Genomic DNA, 19,150 nt, shown 5'->3' on the forward strand with positions numbered 1-19,150 from the left:
ATATTATTTACACACAATAATACATAACTATTGTATACTTAATGCTAAAAATAGTACATAAATAATTATTAAAATTATCGTGGACACGACTACAGTAATTATAAAATATATTGTATCCAAATAGTATTACGACTTAATATAAGTATGTATTATAATTTAATCTAACTCGTCTATATGTATTATAATAATACGAGTAAAACAATATTTTATTAATTTAACTATAAATATTATACATATGTACATAGGTAAAGTAAACGCTATTTTACGTTTTTATTAACATAAAAAAATGTTCTTAATTAAAATCAGTCTACATCTACCAGTTAAATGATAAAACCACAATAAAATATAATATACATTTACAATGTAAGGGGTCATATCCACCCCTTGAAAAATATTATTTAAACGTTTGTACAATCCTCCTAATAATAATGGGTCGTCTTCAACAACGCAGTGGATTAATAATAAATTAGTTAATAAATAAGAAAACAAAAAATAATAATAAACATCAGTGGATATTGCAATTTGCCCGGCGCATTGTCAGTCCAGCCCGACAACGGAAAAATATAGTTTGTTTACAATAGACTTAAAACATTATAATAAAAATAATAATAAATAATAGTAATATAATAATAAAACTAATAAAACTAATAATTCACCGGTAGGTGGTACTGCCACTGAATGTAGCATTTATAGTACTTCAACTCGGGAGTTCTAAGCGTGCACGTCCGCCGTTCTCGATGAAATTTTGCCTATTAAATATTACACACCATTGAAATATAACCGTGGTATAGAAAATGCATTTAAAAAGAATAGGCATATACCTAACTATTTATTAAGGCATCTTTTCTGATAAAACTAAGTATTGGCTTTATTGTTTTTCAATAGTAGACGGCGTACACGAAAGCAGTTTTCGTAATAGCGATATAATGTAATATTCGTGAGTAACCTAACAACATTTATTACTAGTCACGGAATTATTTAAACCCGAAAAATCAATCCAACCAAATAGTAACGGAATTATTGTTATTTTGCACAGAGATCGATCAACAACAACGTATCAAGACGTGGACACGTACATACCTACGCATTGCTTTGTACGGGAACAGGCTAGTCACGTCTTCGGAGACGTTATATTATATTATAGGAATGTGCTAATAACAGTGTTTTTATTTTGTCGGAATAAGATGAAAAAAGAAGACACGAAAATCTCACGCTAAAAACACTACACGAATTTCAAGAACGCAGTCTACCACCGATCGTCAATTGACTTTTGCGGGGAAAAAATAATGGCGATAAAAACTCATCTAGATGATGTGGCCTATACGATAATAGATGCCTTTTATTATTTGAAAGGTAAAGTAGGTAGCAGAAGACGTAGAAGAAGAATTGAAAATAAAAGTAATAAAATAAAAATATATAAACGGTTTTCACATTACTTGTAAAGCGCGTTGGCCTTGACCGATAGCCCTGCTGCGACTTTTTCGATGTTTTTGGTCAGGTTCTCCATTTTCCGGATGGTGTGCAGTGGTATGGCGGCCGGCATCGGGTGCGGTGGTATCCGGGACGCGGCCGACACTGGTGGGTTTGGTCTCTTGTTGCTGTTGGCGGCCGCAGCATTGGCGGCGGCTGCCGCAAACTGCGCCAGGTGCTGCTGTTGATGGTGCCGAAATAACAGCACTGACGGGTTCGGAATGTGCCGGACGGCTTGGTTGGGTGGCCCATGTTTGGGTTTTGTGTCGGAAGCGCGAGATGCCACCGACACTTTTACCGGTTTGTTCTGAGAGGCGGCGGCGGACGACTTGGCGAACGAACCGGAAGTTGGTGGTACGGGAATCCGGAGCGGTACGTTTCCGTTGTGACGTTTCGGCGAACACGAACCGTTTCCGCCATGGTTAATGTTGTTGTTGTTACTGTGGTGGTGGTTGCCGTACCGTTTTTTCACGTCCTGCTGCTGTTGTTGTTCCTTACTAGACGACGGCGAAGTAGACATCATGTTTCTAATATGTACCGCAGTGTCCGAAAGCGTCATCAAGTTCCTCATGCCTGGAGGCTCGTATTGGCCACCACCACCGTTTGCGTGTGAAGACGATATACCTTTGTTGTTGTTGTTGTTACTGTTGATATTGTTTTTGTTGACTGTGTTATACTGTGGTCCACCGTCTTTCCTGGACGATTTTCCGGACAAATCTAACGCCGAGTCGTTGTGAGATCCATTTTCCAGAGAGATCGTCACGCTAGTCTTATTTTCTTCAAGTTTTGTACCATTGCTGTTACCATTGTTGTTGTTGTTATTGTTGTTGTTGATGCTGCTAGGACTTCGACTTTGCGGTGTGATGGTTATCGACGGTTTAGCAGATTTTATGGGAATAACCGCGGGCACGGGCTTCTTGGTCTTCGGCCTAGGTGGTGCGGGTTGTTCTTCGTGCTGTTCTTTGGGCTTGGGGCTGGATTTGGGAACTTCGATGGCTATTGGAGGAGTAGTGGGAGGACCGTTTACACGCACAATTTCCAACGATGGTCGTTTGTTTTCGAAATCGTGATTACCCGTTAACATGAGTGTCTTGTCTTTTTCCATCTTCAACTTTTCTTCAGCCGTTATTATGCTGACTGTGATTGACGATGGAGGCATTATGATCATTTTGTGTGACGGTTCGTTGTTGGATTGCTGTTCGACGGTATGTTTGGGTTTGGATCGTACAGCTCGAACTTGTTGCGGTGGTTCTGTAGCCAAAGTCTCACACCTGGGAGATTCGACTACGGCCTGTGGAGAAGATCGAGACATTTGAGATTTTCGAACATCTCCGACATGCTGCTTTTCATCCGGTAATTTAATTTCTTCTCGAGATTTTTTAGGTAACGCAACACTGTCGCAAGATTGTTCTGATAGTACAGAGTCGTCTTCTTTGTAAGAAGACCTGCCTGGAGATGACACAATTGATGATGCTGACGACGCGCTACCGTTGTAATGTTTGGCATGCCTATGATGTTTATCGTCCTTGTGTCGATACCCTGGCAATGTGTTCAGTTTTACCTTCAGCTTCATTATATCTCTATCAGGTGAGTGTACGATGGTAGCCGAGGGAGGAGGTGATTGCGACAGTCTCCGTTTGTGATGATGATGGTGTTTTGCCTTCTTACTCTTTCTCTTATTTCGTCCTTCTGGTTTCCAGTGCTTTTCCTTGATTACTTTTTCGCATTTTTCTTCTTCAAGGATTTCTTCAATTGCTTCATCGATGACAAACATCTGACTAGTCGTTTCGTCATTATTTACTTCATCTTCAGACATATTTGATGATATCCTTAAACGACCGATGTCATCATCGTCGTCTTCTTCGATGATCTCTTCGATATCTTTTTCATACTTAGAATAATCTTCATCTGACTCTTGAAAATCCTTATCCTCGTTTTCATTATTATTTGTGGTACTTTGTAGGAGACTGTCAAACAGACTCTTCTTTGGTTCTGGTTCTTCATCAGAGATCACTCGATTTCGCTTTCTCTTTCGGTAAATCTTTTCTGACTCCAGTCTCTCAAATAAAGGCTTTGAATCCAAACTTGTATTTGAAGCATCATCGCTTTCAGAAATACTTTTGGATGACAAAAAAGGTAAAGAAGACGAGGCTACACTATGACTATCTTCGTCCATATCAACGTCCTCGACCAACTCTACTTCTTCTGTCATTGGAACAGCAATAGTAGATTTTTCTAGGATTTGGAAACATAATTCCATCGGTGAGGTCTGAAAATAATTAATGAAACTATTTAACTATGGAATTCAATATTGAAAAACCAAACCGACATAAGTCAAAACTTGATAAGACGTTTAAATACAAATTATTAACTATAATTATAAATTACCTGTTTCCATTCGAAGCAGTAGGCAATGTCTATTAAAGATAAATCATCGGACAAATTTTCAGAAGCATGAAAAATGTCAACCTGTAACATAAATTTAACAAATTCCAATAATTTATCTTTAAAATTATATTAATTTGTTTACAAACACTCAAGACTTGATTTATATGAATTTTTCTCACCTACACAACAGCATATAGGCTACTTAAATTAAATTTATTGTAAATAATAAAATGAACTTTGCTCACTATTTTTCAATTACTGTTATGGATAAATATAAATGAAGGAAATTAAGTATTTAGGTGGCTGTTTTTTATTATTAAGAAATATTTACCATAATTTTATGACTCCACGGAAAATTTATAATTTTGATATTATATATTTAAATTTAATTATGTAAATACAGTAATAATTAAAATGTTCATAATTAAATATATTACGTGGACATTGGATAAGTTACAGTGACTGTATCCATGAAATTAGTAGATAGTTAGTATCCTCACATGTGACATTCAAGGAAGTAGTATGCACAATGTTGACTATATACTCACAATTTACTTTTAAATTGATTTTTAAATAGATAAATAATTAATATGTAATATGTATAAATTAATTACCTGATGTTGTTCGGTTAAATTGTATTTCAGTATTAAAAACTTCTTCAGGTGTTCCACAGTAACAGCAGCTGGACATTTGAGGAATTTTTTGTGAGTAGCCTGTCAAATAAATATAAAATGTATTTAACGATAGGTACTCATTAGAAAAAAGTAAAAAATAAACCCATCCAAAATAATATAAATCACGACCTTCGTAAATAATGGCACTACATTACAAATCAATTTATTCACCTTTAAATTTTGGTTCACTGCATTATTGGTCTCGTTCTCTTCGACATTCATTGTTTGGGAACTGTAATAAAAAAATAAGATAAAAATGAAAATGGATTTGTTTTTAGTTTTGAAAACACGACGTGTCGAGGGGCGAAACCTGTAATTTTGATGTTACAAACGACCAGCCATTTATCCCTTGGGGGTTTAGGACAGTTACTATATACTACGATAACCCACGGGCTTATCAATAACAAGACTAGGGTTGAAGATTTCAGTTGACTACCCGCGACCGCTGCTTTTATTGCATTTCCGGTTTTTTACGCACGAACGAAATTTTCGTTTCCTTTGTCAAAAATAACTTGTGTGTACCAATCGCACTACTAGTCCATATTAACCACTTAACAGATTAGTTTTCATTTAACCAAACAAGTAGGTAAGTAGACACGAAGTATGAACACTGCATTATTTGTCGAGGCATGACGATATGTATAAATTACTATAATACTACTCGCCCATCGAACCGGTCTCATAATAGAAAAAGAAAACAACACAGTATTCAGTATTATCATCACATACCTGCATACATTGTTTTTTGAATTTCTATCATTAAAACATAATTTAGGTATCATAATTCGGACTGAGTATATAGGTAATATTATAAATGACAATAATAAAAAAAATCGACGCGTAATTGCATAACTAAAAGGAATAAAAACGTTGTTAATAAAAAAATAAATATTTATCGGTACATTAGATCTAGGTATTAATCTAACTGCAAGACTACTGTTCCGGACCCGATAAATAACAAACGTTTATCATCACTAACGTTGGCACAACGTTCCACTAGGAATAAATACATATTTGTTTAATAACGTAAGCCCAATATGTTTCGTCCAGAATATATTATATATATATATATATATTTTTTATACACACACAGTAACCCCTCAGCACATAAATTGCTGACATCGACGTCAGAGGGGCGATGTGTTCGAGTTTAAAAACAGCTCCCAGAGGGTTGGAAGACTTTTAATCAAAACGCATATATCCGTATCAGTTTAATACCACTATACTGTCTACTATACTTTTTTCACATTTTTAATTCAAAATCTGACACAAAAATACTCTGACAGGATCAAAAGTAGAAACCGTTGAAGTGTGGACACACGGTATAATACACACAAATACTATCAAGATGATGTTGATGAGACATTAAAAAAATTAATGAATGTACCATAAATAAAGAGTATTCGCTAAATAGTTGACTAAAATGATGTTAATAATTTATAACTTAATAATTATTAACCTAATTCAATGTAAACCCATGTAAAACTTGGTCAACTATATTTACAGGACATCCAGTACTTCAGACGTTTGCAATTATACGTATATGTAAAACATGACGACAATCATATTATTTAAAATAGATATCAGGTACCTTTTGTACCTAAATCTTTAAATTATAGATGATATAATTACGTATAGAAAATTTCAGATATGAAACTCAGTAGAAACATTATTTTTATTCACAAGAGTATAATTACAATCGCTATTTACACTTTAAGTTCGATTGATGGATTTAAAATGAAGTCAACAATTTATAGACCATATAAATATGCATTTGGCAATGGACTAGTTATTGCGTATTTTAGCTTTTTTATCTGGCCAACCTCCAAAACTTATCACGTAATATTTGCACCTAATCGCGTGTACTAAGACAACCTTTTAAATTCCATCAAAACATACTAACTATTCGTCCTAAATAATGTCCATACAGCAAGAAGTCAACGATTAGTTTTAGGCCATTCGCGGCCACCGTAATACGCGACGACCTCAATACACCAAGTACGTGTCGTTCGCCGTGATTCAATATTATACAGACAGTTGTCGAAGCGTAACAAATAAAAAACTCAATACGATTAGCCGGGAAGTCACATTTAATGAACAATACTTGCAAAAGAAAACCCTTACTGCGCGTTTGAATTCGAAATATTTTTTATTTTTTTTTTATAAATTCAAGCTTACTATTGTAAGCTGACCAATGTTAGTCATTAAAGGCATCGGAAGCTTGTAACGTCTGATTTGATAAAATGTGCTATATTATAACAAAAGTTAATAACAACATTAATGAATTTAAATCTGTCAATTGAATGCTGCATAAAAATAATCTTGACCCATATTATTTGAGAAACGTTTAAAAAACAGCTTCCGAAAGAACAACGACTGCAGCAGTTGTGTGGGGAATTGTAGTTTTCCTATTTCAATTTACACGCAAATTGAAATATCGACGGAAATTATGGACACCCTTGTTATTGCATGAACTGCAGGAAAAAGTATAAACATCCCTATACAAGTCACGCGCCACTTGACCCTCGACCAGCGCGAGAAAAACGTTTATTGTTGTAAATTATGTTTATTATAGATATTATGTACGTATATATACGAGGTTTGTTGTGGGCACCGATTCACTCATGACACGCTCCGTTTGACAGTGCACGCGGTTTGCGTACGTTTTTTCCCCTCCTTTGTGTTTCCTATACTTTGCGGTCACAGTACGAACGAGCATAAAAGACCCTTTACCAACATGCATATTTTTTTTTTTTTCAATCATTTTTCTTCTTTTTTGTTGTTTTTGTTTATGTTCCTAAATAGTCAGTTACAGAAACGATCACGTCATCTTCAAAATACGAAAACCCTCACGAATTAATTATGCATTGGTATTATTATTTTTTTTTATCCCAAACAAATATCCCGTTTTACGTTTTAATTTTAATTGGACAGTATCCGTTATCAAAAATCCAAATAATGAGAGCAATAATTATAGCAAAAAATAATGTTCTTTTATAGTCCCCTTTAATGGTTGGACAATCGACTGGATAATATTTTATGTACAAAAACGAAAATACCTATTGTAGTTTTGTACTTATGTATAGGTACCTACTCTAAAAATCAAATAGACTTATCATAACTTTAATGTAAGTTTGAAATCAGAGTTGTACGGTTATTCTCTTCTGTAAAATCGCAGACGTTTTGGTCAAGATATCAGATAAACTGTTCAACTGTTATATGTTTATTAGTTAATAAATTTCTGTTTCAAAAAAATAATAATATGCACAACAAAAATATCAAATTAAAGAAATTGTATATATCGATGTGTATATAATATATATATGTAACTTCCCATAGCTCTCATAAGTTTAATATAATTAGATGTCTAAATTCACTGATTGAGATTAGGCTATGCTATGGAGGGGTGAAAGAGTCCACCATCCACGATCCGTGTTTGATAAAAACCCTGCTCAAAATAAAATCCAGCCACATACTATACTCGCAGCAACCATAATTTATTCTATAAGGAATAGTGATGGGATATCGTACGTGATAGGAGAAGAACACAGCGATGAATATCGATATTATTTATTATATAAATACATGACGTATGGTATTTACTATTTTACTACCTATTAATTGCGTTATTGTTCAATGTACGAACTCATAAAGATCTGTCATTGCAATACTGTGCGACGATACAGTCATGCACTTGTTAATGCATTTTAATAGCATAGGTATTTGGACGAAAGTATTTACTATGAACTTTTCTAGAAAATATAATTTTGATTATGACACTTACAGTGAAAACAATATTGTATTCGTGATCCGTCAGTATAACATAAATATAAATTCAAATAGGTACCGATAGAGTAAAGTCTAAGAAAATTAAGAAAAATATTTGATTTAATTATTAATCACATGGGTACTTTAGTACCACTGTAGGCTATAGATTCAACTTGTATCTGATCTATTGTCAGCATTTATTTTTCCTTATTAAATATTAGTTATTCCGTTACTAAATTAAATTCTCGACTTTTTTATGTTATCGTTAAAAAACGTATTATTGTATGGACTTAGTTGTATTTTATATCCTACAAAAAAATATTATTCAACGACACAATAACGGGCGCCGCGTCATATATGATTTTCATGTACAAATTGCATATAATTGCTTAATATTTAATGTCTGTTAAGAAACTAAAGTAGACTATCGAAATATTTATGATTGACCGTTACTACTCAATAAAAAATAAAAATGTCGTTGCAATAATGATATGTACAATTACGATAATTTCTCCAGATATTGTACATTACATAGGTACAGTCACAAAATAAAATATTTACGAAATATTCTATAAATAATTTATAGTTCCAAACTGTAAATATAATTATATTAATATTATTAAGCATAAACGAACCAATAAAGAAAGCGTATAATCTGTATTTTTATAGTCTTAATCGCGGTAATTATTTTTATTTGATTCAAAGTTTTAGATAAAAATAGTAGTTTTTCATCGTATAAATCAAGATATTTTAAAATTACGGCCATCCGGGATGTACACAAACTTCGCACTCTGTCCATACTAGACTACAAGATGTGCATAATGCCATAATGTAATATTATATTTAATTATAACTGCACCACAAAACCACGTCGCGGTGAAAGTCCTCCAGTACTAACGACGGACGGACGTGGGCGGTAATCGTTATTTTTCACAGCAGTCATGTCTGTTGGTGCAAATGTCCTGGGCCACATTTTTTATTGTTTTTGACAGACGTCAAATTATCAGACCGACCCCAATTATTCTTCTGAGCCATTTATATTCTTTATTCATACGATTATTGGCTTTGGACCAGTATACAATGGATCAATAATTGGATCTGATACATGACGTCTATTATATTATATATATATAACGACAATCTTTTTTATAAAGCATTTTTATGAATGAAAAATTACAATTAAAAAGTAGAAATGAATGAGTGTATAACTCCTAATCGTAGGTAGTTTACCATGTTACATGGGTAATAATTTATTGAAAACTGAAGTATGTAATAATCATAACACGGTAAAAGCCAAACGGTAAATCGTATTTAGAATATTATCTTTATTGCATCAATTATATTATATTGATTCAGTTTTCTATTTAATGTGTTTTTTATGATTTATTGATTGTACGAAAAATATATTTACCTAGTGCCTTCGACGTGGTACTGCAATACGAGACTGATGAGGTCGTCCGGCGATAAATACAATTCAACGTTCGGCAAGGCCCTACGGGCCATCTCTTTGGCGTGTAGCCCGGGCACGATTTTGTACACAAGTCGTTCCAATATCTTGTCCCGTCTGCAAACGCCAACCACGTTATTACATATTATTATAAAACCACAGCGGTAAACACACACAATAATAATAAAGTTTCATACCTGATGCTCAACAGTGGACGGGTCTTGTGTAGTTGCACGTCGCATATCGGGCAGAACCGACTTGTTTCCAAGTACTTGACGATGCAGGACCGACAAACTGTAAAAAAACAAATAGTATCAGTATATTGTAAGTATAATTTTACAAACGACAAGAGAAGTAATAATAACAGTACATTAACAGCAATAATAATGAAAATACTGACGGTAGAGCATTATTTATATATAGAGAGCAACGTCTATATTTATACTATAATACATATGTATATGGTACACCCTCGTGTATATACAATCATCCTAAAAAGGTATACCTCTAGAAACCGGCTTGCACGCCCTCCCGGCAATACTATTGTACATCGTCGTTTGGTGAAAACATAATATACCCACTTGCTAATATACTTGGATAATTACTAATTAGTTTATAATCAAGTGTCGTACTACTTAACGTGGTAATTGTCAACTTATCGACAAAACGACGGGGTACACTACTATCCAAATCTGCCAAATGCACTCTTGTCGGATGTCGACGGAGACCAGGTTCCCGAAGATATTATTATACTACCACTTTGGTATACTATGATACGAATGTATATAATTGTATTGTACCTATACATTATAATATTATATTATTCGTCACGACGAGCATTGAGCAGAACGCACGGTCGCAGGTCGTCGGTGACGAGTTTGTTCGAAGCGAGAAATTTAACAGGACAATAATTAAAATACGTGCAAACTACTGCGTTTGTGACGGTTATTGAATTACGATATTATGATGACATATGGACTAGCAGAGAAGTTCGGGTGATATGAGACACGATCCTGGGGGGATTGTGAGTACGACGGTGACATCGATACGTCGAGAAGAGCAAATTACAATGGTATATCGCGGTTTACACATGATGTAAAATATTCGTTGTGCTATGGTCACGCTCTCGCGGTTCATGTGACCACATCGTACACGCGACTATCGTTCCGTCACGAGCGTTGAAAAGATATTACTATAATATTATACAGGGCGATTATAAATATGAGAGGAATTTTTAAAAATCATAAAAAGAACATTGCCGCTTATATTCAAGATCCATTCACCGACCAATGTATACAAGAGATTCGGGAGTTTTTCGATGGGGGGATATAAGTGTCTAACACCTCTCTATTAATGTTCGATGTGAACCCTCCCACCATCAGATACATTAACGACGCATATTCGGTTATGCAAAACGCCTTCTGCAGTTGAGGTGTTGCCATCGAGCTAAGAACTGATAAAAACTATACAATTTTCCATAGCCCGCATCATCGATATAACACAGCACACCATATTATTATATCTACCGGCAACCCCAAAAAACTCGCTAACCTCCCTCTCACAACGGTTGTAAGTGCTATAGTAGGCTATAGGCTTGCTTATACTTCACACGGTATACTTTTTCAGAATTTCCCCCATATTTTGTAAGCACCCTATATTGGGGGTTTTTTTTAGAGTTGTAGGTATATTATAATGTACTTGACGATCGACGTCCGCACACGCGATAACTAAAGATTAGACGCGCGGGTACAGGCGTAGGTACAGATTACTACGTGCATTACAGCAGACAACCTACACGGAAATACGTTTGTGGATTACCATAGAAATAATCACATCAACCCGGTGACGTTGTTATCGTATTCAATATTTTGTTTTATGTTTGTGATAGTATAATGTGGCTATGTGTATTATGTCGTTATGTCGTTACACGACACCCGGGGGCACCATATACTGAATAGTTGTCGGGATACATAAATTATATACGCGATGTGTGTGAAAATCGATGGAAAAATTGAAAGGAAAACTGCGCGAAATAAACTGTGAGGATCTAAATGCGCGTAGTATAGAATGATAAACGTACCTATAGCAAAAATATAAAATAATATTATCATCAACGCCGCAGTTGAACGATCGGAAGATCGTTGGACCGTGGGCAAATGACCTTGGCGGGGTACGACGATCAATTGAAAAAGCGACAGATTCCGAAAATATATTATCTTCATTTATTTTTTTCCACCTGCAGTTGCCAAACGACGAAACGCGATCATTAGCAACGGCCGCTAACATTATATTATCATTATAATATACTCCGCCCGCGCTGCACTACGTCCTCCGCGACCGCCGCCGCGACGGCGTTAATGAAATTTCGTTGTGCTTATTACTGTAGCCCAACTGTTTTCATTTACTTTTCCCCCTCCCCCGCGGTCGGCCGACAGTACGTTATAAATAAAACTGCTGATCATTTATAAGTAAACGCTGCAATCTCGAATACAACGATAATAACCCTTTGCCTCGCCGCATGAAAACATAATTTATATATATATAATATGTATTCATTATAATGAATGTAAGATCTTAACTACCTACATACACAATATAACTATTCACTGTCATACACGAAAAACAGAACCAACTTTACCTACCAACATTACCTTAGCGTCCGATGTTATTAAAAATCATATATTACATATTATAGGTACGTTCCCGTTGAATATACAATAATATACCTGGTACATGTAGAATACGTCATATAGATACCATCATTATACCAACAATGAAATTAATTTATGCACTGCATGAATTTGACCTTATAGTCGTGAATATCGTAGTGGAGTGTTTTTTTTTTTTTTTGAAACAGCTCGCAAGTACATAGACATCGCTAAAGTTGTGCGTATTGTGTAAAACGAGAATAATTATGCGAATGACGAGGATTCGCTGAGAGCCGTATGTTTATGATGTATATAATATTGTATACAAATGTATTTAAATTAGCACTGCGAAAAGCGTTAGGTAATATATAATATTATATTAGGTGCACCGCGCGGTTAATTTGTCACGAGAATAATATTAAAAACCAATTAATTTTATTACGACCGTTGTGACGCTAGGTACAATTAATAGATCATTATGCAAATCACAAAATACACGAACTGCGGTCATTTATATTATATAGCTTATGTAAAGCAATTATTATTTTATTACAGAAACGTTTTATATAACTATGAACTTGTTAAAGATCGATACACTCCGCAATAATAACAAGAAACAATTAAACCATGTATCTTTGATAGTTTTTCCCATAAACGAAGGGATCCGCACTCCAAAAAAAAAAAAAATAACGTAGATAATTATAATGAATAATATAAATTGAATATAAATATAGTAAATGTAAAAAAATAAATCAAATTTCGAAATCTATTCGTGCATTGCTTGCATTTGACCCATTATTTTACTTCGATGCGTTTCTCACGTATATATGCATAATATAGTAATGTCGAGGACGCCGCCCTCGCTAATCGTCGGCAATTAGTGACTGAGCTATTCCAACACACATACGTACGCACACGCGCTCATATACATAAACTAATATTTCATGAACACGCGCCTTCCGGGCCCGCCAAGCTCTCTGCGTACATTAAATCTCACAAATGTGTACGCATAAATTTGGTAACCCTTTTTGCCATAATCCTGTGCATTTTATATTTTATTCTGTAAGTAGGTATACGCACAGCGCGTATATCTAAAATATAAAACATCCGAGAATGATTTACAAGTAGAAGCTCCCACAGTTTATTATAATAATATATTATATTGAGAAGAAAGAAAAAAAAATACTTACATGAATGAAGGCACTCGACAATTGTTGTAGGGTCGATATAGTAGCCAGCGCATAGGACACATACTAAATGCGGGTTCAGGCTTTTCACCAGAGTCCGACTTGTTTCTTTCATGGCTGTCACTCTCTGCAAGGGAAGATAAAAAACTGAATAAATATTTTTGTTAAACAAATTTGACACGTTCGTGACTAGAACTGTACGCCCAAACAATAACCTATATCATATTTTTGATGACTTTTAAAATTAATTTAAGGCATATGGTTTATCGGTTATACGAAGGTTTCGTCCCCAGTCTATTGTAAAATTGTAGACTATGGCCCAGTCTTCATTATAACATCACATCTATTGCTGAGAAAATTGTTAGTCACCTTTATTATTATTTAACTATATACAAGTCACCAGATAAAAATCAATTGTAATTGGTAAGTAGGTATAATATTATAAATGATAGAAAATGTTAGGTATACAACTGAATATTTTTTAAATATTATCTTTGTAAGTATACGTATAAAATGTATTATACCTAATCCATTTTAAAGTAACAACGAACTCAAAATTTTAAAATTTTAGATGCACTATTTTCTTATTACCTAATTAGAATTTTCCTCAGAATTTTCAGTTAACCTAAATGAAAAGTAATGACGAGTGACAAGTACCTACCCTATGAAATACTTTTATAAAACTGATTTCAAATGCTCATTATTTTAGCACTTGTTGTAAAAGTTTCATCCATTAAAAATGTCTTAGGTTCCGCAAAAATATGAATTTATCAAAGCACTTTGATAAAAAAAAAAATCCGTCTGAATATAATGCGGAAGATTTTCCGCACTCTTTGTGTTCATAGTGGTGGTAAGACACACAAAGACACACTCGCGTTACCCCAGGGAAACGAAATAACGAATGGTGGCGAGTCAACAAACGCGACGGGGTTTCAATGATTCATTTCATTAAAACGTGTAAACGATATTCTGTATAGTGAAAAACACAAGTAGCGGTGGTTTTAGAAACATAGTTTAACGAGCCGTAAAGAAAATGTAATACATTCTTAACTTTATTGTGTATCTTTTTTCCTTAAAAATGGGCTCCAATAAAAAAAGGTTATTATAGGCTAACTTTTCATTTTACACAATTAGTCTCCATTGTACCATTATGTTCTTGAAAAACCACAAGCCGGAGTTTGAAATGTCTCCCCTCGATTTCCTGAGCTTTGACCGAAAACCATTTTAATGATGGAACAAAATATTGAATACCTACAGAAATCAGTAAAATTGCCTTTGACATATCATTTAGACTTATAAGTTACAACCCTTGTCTACGAAAAGGATTTTATAAGACACACATGCCATGCCGTTCATTTATCTGACATTATCGCTATTAGATCAATCTATCAAAGTGACCAAAAATACGATCAACTCTGCATCCATATTATACATCGATATGTGTCATTATTTTTTAATATTATAATAATAAAAACAAGTTATTCTAACTCTTAAACTTAAAAATGCCTAATAATCGTCAAGACTATGGTTCAAATAGGGTGAATAAAAATAAAAATGATAGATACATCCATAATCAATAGCCATGAAGAGTGTATAAATGTATAATAGATTAGTTATTACATTGTTCGTTCAATCTTTGATTTTGTTTGAAATATAATATGAAAGTAGGTAGGTAGCTATATCCCTACAAAAAAAAAAAATAAGAACGTAAATAAAAGACTAGATTGTAGAGAGCTATACAGTTTAGTCGTATAGGTGCTAGGTAATTTAATTTCTTTAATAACATTAAAACGATATAAATTGCAGAGTTACGTAGTATTTAGGATCCATCTGGGTATGTTTATCCTGAATTTTTTTTTTAGCTGAGGGATAAAAACCATAGAAAATATTAACTCTACGTTTGCCCTCTCATTCTCTTCCGCACCTCTGCCACCACACCGCAGCAACAAAAACAAAACGAAATTGGATTAACGCCCCGCCGACGACAACGGCGCCGAGTATATAGGGTCGCAGAGTAAAAGTATTATTATATAGCCTTTTATTTAATCGCATTACCGAAGGGGGTGGTAGCCCACCGAAAAGTTGGTTTTACCTAAAATCGCTAACGCCCCCGCCGCCTGCACATAAATCATCGTTAAACGCACACGCTGTTATTGTCACCACCACTGCGTGGTTGGCGGCTGGCGGGCGACGTCAAGTGACTAGAAAGATCGATAAGAGTTGAAGCGTTATCTACGCGCCATATTATATTATACTCGCAGCCGTCTTAACGAGTGACGATAATGTGAACATGACAATCGTTCGCATGGTACATGATGGTGTGTTTACTATAAGGTTAGGTTTTGGTGTAACCATATAGCCACAGACCAGATATACACGCGGATAGGACATCCATATACCTAATATACACGGTATACTGTGACCGAAGAGTCTACTACTTACCATAATGGTTATATGCAGTTGTGGTTACGGTTTATGATTTCTATATGAAATTCTATATTATTATTATTTAATATTATCAGTGGTGAGGATGCCATGACCTTAATTGTTTGTAACCACTTTGGTAACTTAACTAGTATAATATGCTCTTCAATCACACCATGTTCTTTCCATGCGATGTACCATGTACATAATATGAACGAAACGATTTTAGGTCGAAAATTATAGCCACCCACATCAGAAATTGTAATAATATAAATATGTCATACATGAGTACAATAAATCGTTATTTATTATATACCTCTAGTGGCTTACTACACTTAGGTACCTATTATGACGTTCAACAGCTGATGTAAGTAACTCCCGTTTCCCGTTCGGTCCAACGCGGGCACATTTTCGATACACTCAGTCTATAATATTATAATGTACACGTGTACTTAAAACCGAAACATATGAGAGTATAATATACGAAACCCACGGGAACGATATTGTGGCGTGCGGTCTACATATGACGGTCGGGGGGAGAGAGTCGACGACGTCGATTTATGTACTCCGAGCGCCACGTGCGATTTATTATCGGTTGCCAGTGCACTATGTATATATTGTATATATTATATCTATAGTTCCGAGCGTGATATACGCCGTCCGTACTATATACAATAAAAATACACCTATCCTTCTTTTACCACCTCCACCGAGCAGATAGATCGTATTGCGTCATTAATGTATTCCAATCGTCGGTTTATTAATCGACGGCCGCCCTCCACACCTCGCCTTCGTCGACTATAATATACCCGTCGCCGCGCACGTCTTGGTCCGTTAAACTTACAAATAGCAACGTAATTACAAATAAGCACGGTCGGATAACCCGTCGTCTATAATATAACAACCTCAAACGGTTTTTGGCGGTTGAAAATAAACCGTAAGTCGTGTTGTTTTATATTATTACGTTCAATGTGTCCCCGACACTCGACGCTAGCCGTATACACGGCACATATATTATGATAAAATGCGACGATGATCATAACGATAGTAATATTATATAATATAATAATATACTTGGGCTGCAATATACGGGCATGGTAGAGTAGTGTGATCGCCGCCGAAGCGTTGACCGACATCAGCTGCAGTTCACGCGGCAGAGGGACGGTGTTTTGAATTCTTTTAATATTATTATCATCGTTCCGCAATCGGGATGATTGGGCTACTGCTGTGGCAGTGCATTGTAATAATATATATATAAACATAATATAACATAAACCGTGACCAACACCCATGACGGCGGTCGTTCCCATGGAACCACAACGTCAGTTTTTTTCACGTTATCCATTCTTCTTCATTCTCGACGATCGCGTTTCTGCTCGTGAATTTTCTGTACGACTACCAACCCGTACCCCGTTACTCCTACTCGACGACTTTCGAGTTCGGACTCTAACACGTCCGAACGACCAAGCTCAACACACCCATATACAAAAAATATTATCAAAATATGAAATTCGTTTCGTACACGCCGTTTGTTCACCTCCCCCCCCCCCCAACGAACATTCAACGGACTAAGTTGTAAACTTTCGAATTCCACCTGCAGTTGGGTAGTCGAATCAAGTCTCCAGCATTTGAATCGTTTGATGCATTCAACGAGAATGGTGCGATCGCAGTGTTACCAACAGGATGCGTATCGTCGTTGTCGTTGTAGTTTCCCGCGCGCCGGAAAAATCGGCCGCCGCGTTATTGATCGTAGCACCCGCGGCAGCACACTTGCGCACAGCGCCCACTCGCGGAACGACCGGCACCGGGTGCGACGACATCCTAGAGCAACAAGTGTGGAGCGACCTTTTTTCCTTCGTGTATTTGTATTCGCCGGGTGGCGTAGCGATCGATAACGACGACGACCCAGGCGGACGGTCTTTGGCCACACGAAGATATTATCCTTCCCCGAAAAAAAAAAGGGTTCCGTTTGTTCATAATATACAAAATGAGTGTAAAAAATACAATAACAATAGTCGCTCGTCCCTCTATACTCGTTCCGGAGGGTGTATTCGGAGTCATCGAGGGAGAGACGACATAAATCGGTGGATCGGAATTCCGGTCGATTGATAAGACGTGCCATGTACACACATAATAATATTATAATATAATGTCATACCGCATACCTATTATAATACACAGTCCTATATGAAAACTTGCAGTGTAATACTAAAACAATAAAATAATAAAGCTTTAAAACAAAAAATATTACCTGTTATCAACTGTAATAATATATTATTGTAATATTATAATATAATATATTATATGATACGCAGGTAGGTACAATATAGCGCACGGCGACGTTCAACGGCGTGACATTGCAACGTTGCCGGGCGGGCTGGACGAGCTGTAGACGAAGCGGCGGCGGCAACGTAGCGGGCGCGCGCACACTACACTTTCCACCACGCGAAAAGCTACGCGGCGCTCACACACGCACAAAACTACGGAGCACAGCGGCGGACGTACGGACGCACAAGTACGCGACAAACGGACCGCGAACAGTGCACACTACACTGTACCACACACGCACGCACGCACACACTACTACGACGGCCGTCAGTAAATTGTATGTTATTCGGTGCGCATGCGCACAACGGAACAGCGCTCTGCGTGAAAAATATCATGTACATACATATATATAGATGTTACGTACGAGTAAGCGTACTACGAAACTCGCGGAGCGACGACGGCTACACAACGCACTACATGCACGGACGGATAGCGGCTCTCGACTCTCGACGGCGACTGGCGACGCGCGCGACCACTGCCGGCGGCGGCGGCGGCGGCGGCGACGACGACGACGGCAACGACGACGGCGGCAACGGACGGTCGGTGGGTGGCGGCGGTGGTGGCGGTCGGGTCATCCCGCCCCCGCTCCGCCGTCAAACGCATCGTTGTAGTACATTATCGAACCCCTTTCCACCGGACGGCCGAGCGGGCGGCGGCGGCGGCAGCGCGGACGCCACGCCTGTGCCCAATGGTAAAGCCGGCCGTGACGTCAGCTCGCGGTGGGGATACCGTCAATGGTGTGCGTGCGTGCGACTTACCCCTCCGCCGCCACCGTCGCATTTGATCGCCGCGTACGGCCAGCGTGTCTATATTTTT

The 19,150-nt window shown here is 36.5% G+C and overlaps 1 protein-coding gene across 1 annotated transcript; it reads right to left on the bottom strand.

Annotated features, from left to right (window-relative positions):
- Positions 1-312: 312 nt before the first annotated feature.
- LOC100162132 (polycomb group protein Psc) lies at positions 313-18,780 on the bottom strand. Its single transcript, XM_001942937.5, has 9 exons — positions 18,258-18,780; positions 13,586-13,709; positions 9,945-10,041; positions 9,712-9,864; positions 4,704-4,764; positions 4,473-4,571; positions 3,859-3,939; positions 1,437-3,739; positions 313-749 (listed from the first exon to the last, which is right to left on the bottom strand). Exons 2-9 carry the CDS (start codon positions 13,695-13,697, stop codon positions 698-700), a joined length of 2,958 nt encoding a protein of 985 aa, XP_001942972.2. The 5' UTR covers positions 13,698-13,709; positions 18,258-18,780; the 3' UTR covers positions 313-697.
- Between the last annotated feature and the right edge of the window lie 370 nt (positions 18,781-19,150).

The sequence above is a fragment of the Acyrthosiphon pisum genome, chromosome A2 (assembly GCF_005508785.2).
Source record: "Acyrthosiphon pisum isolate AL4f chromosome A2, pea_aphid_22Mar2018_4r6ur, whole genome shotgun sequence".
Taxonomy (NCBI): Eukaryota; Metazoa; Arthropoda; class Insecta; order Hemiptera; family Aphididae; genus Acyrthosiphon; species Acyrthosiphon pisum.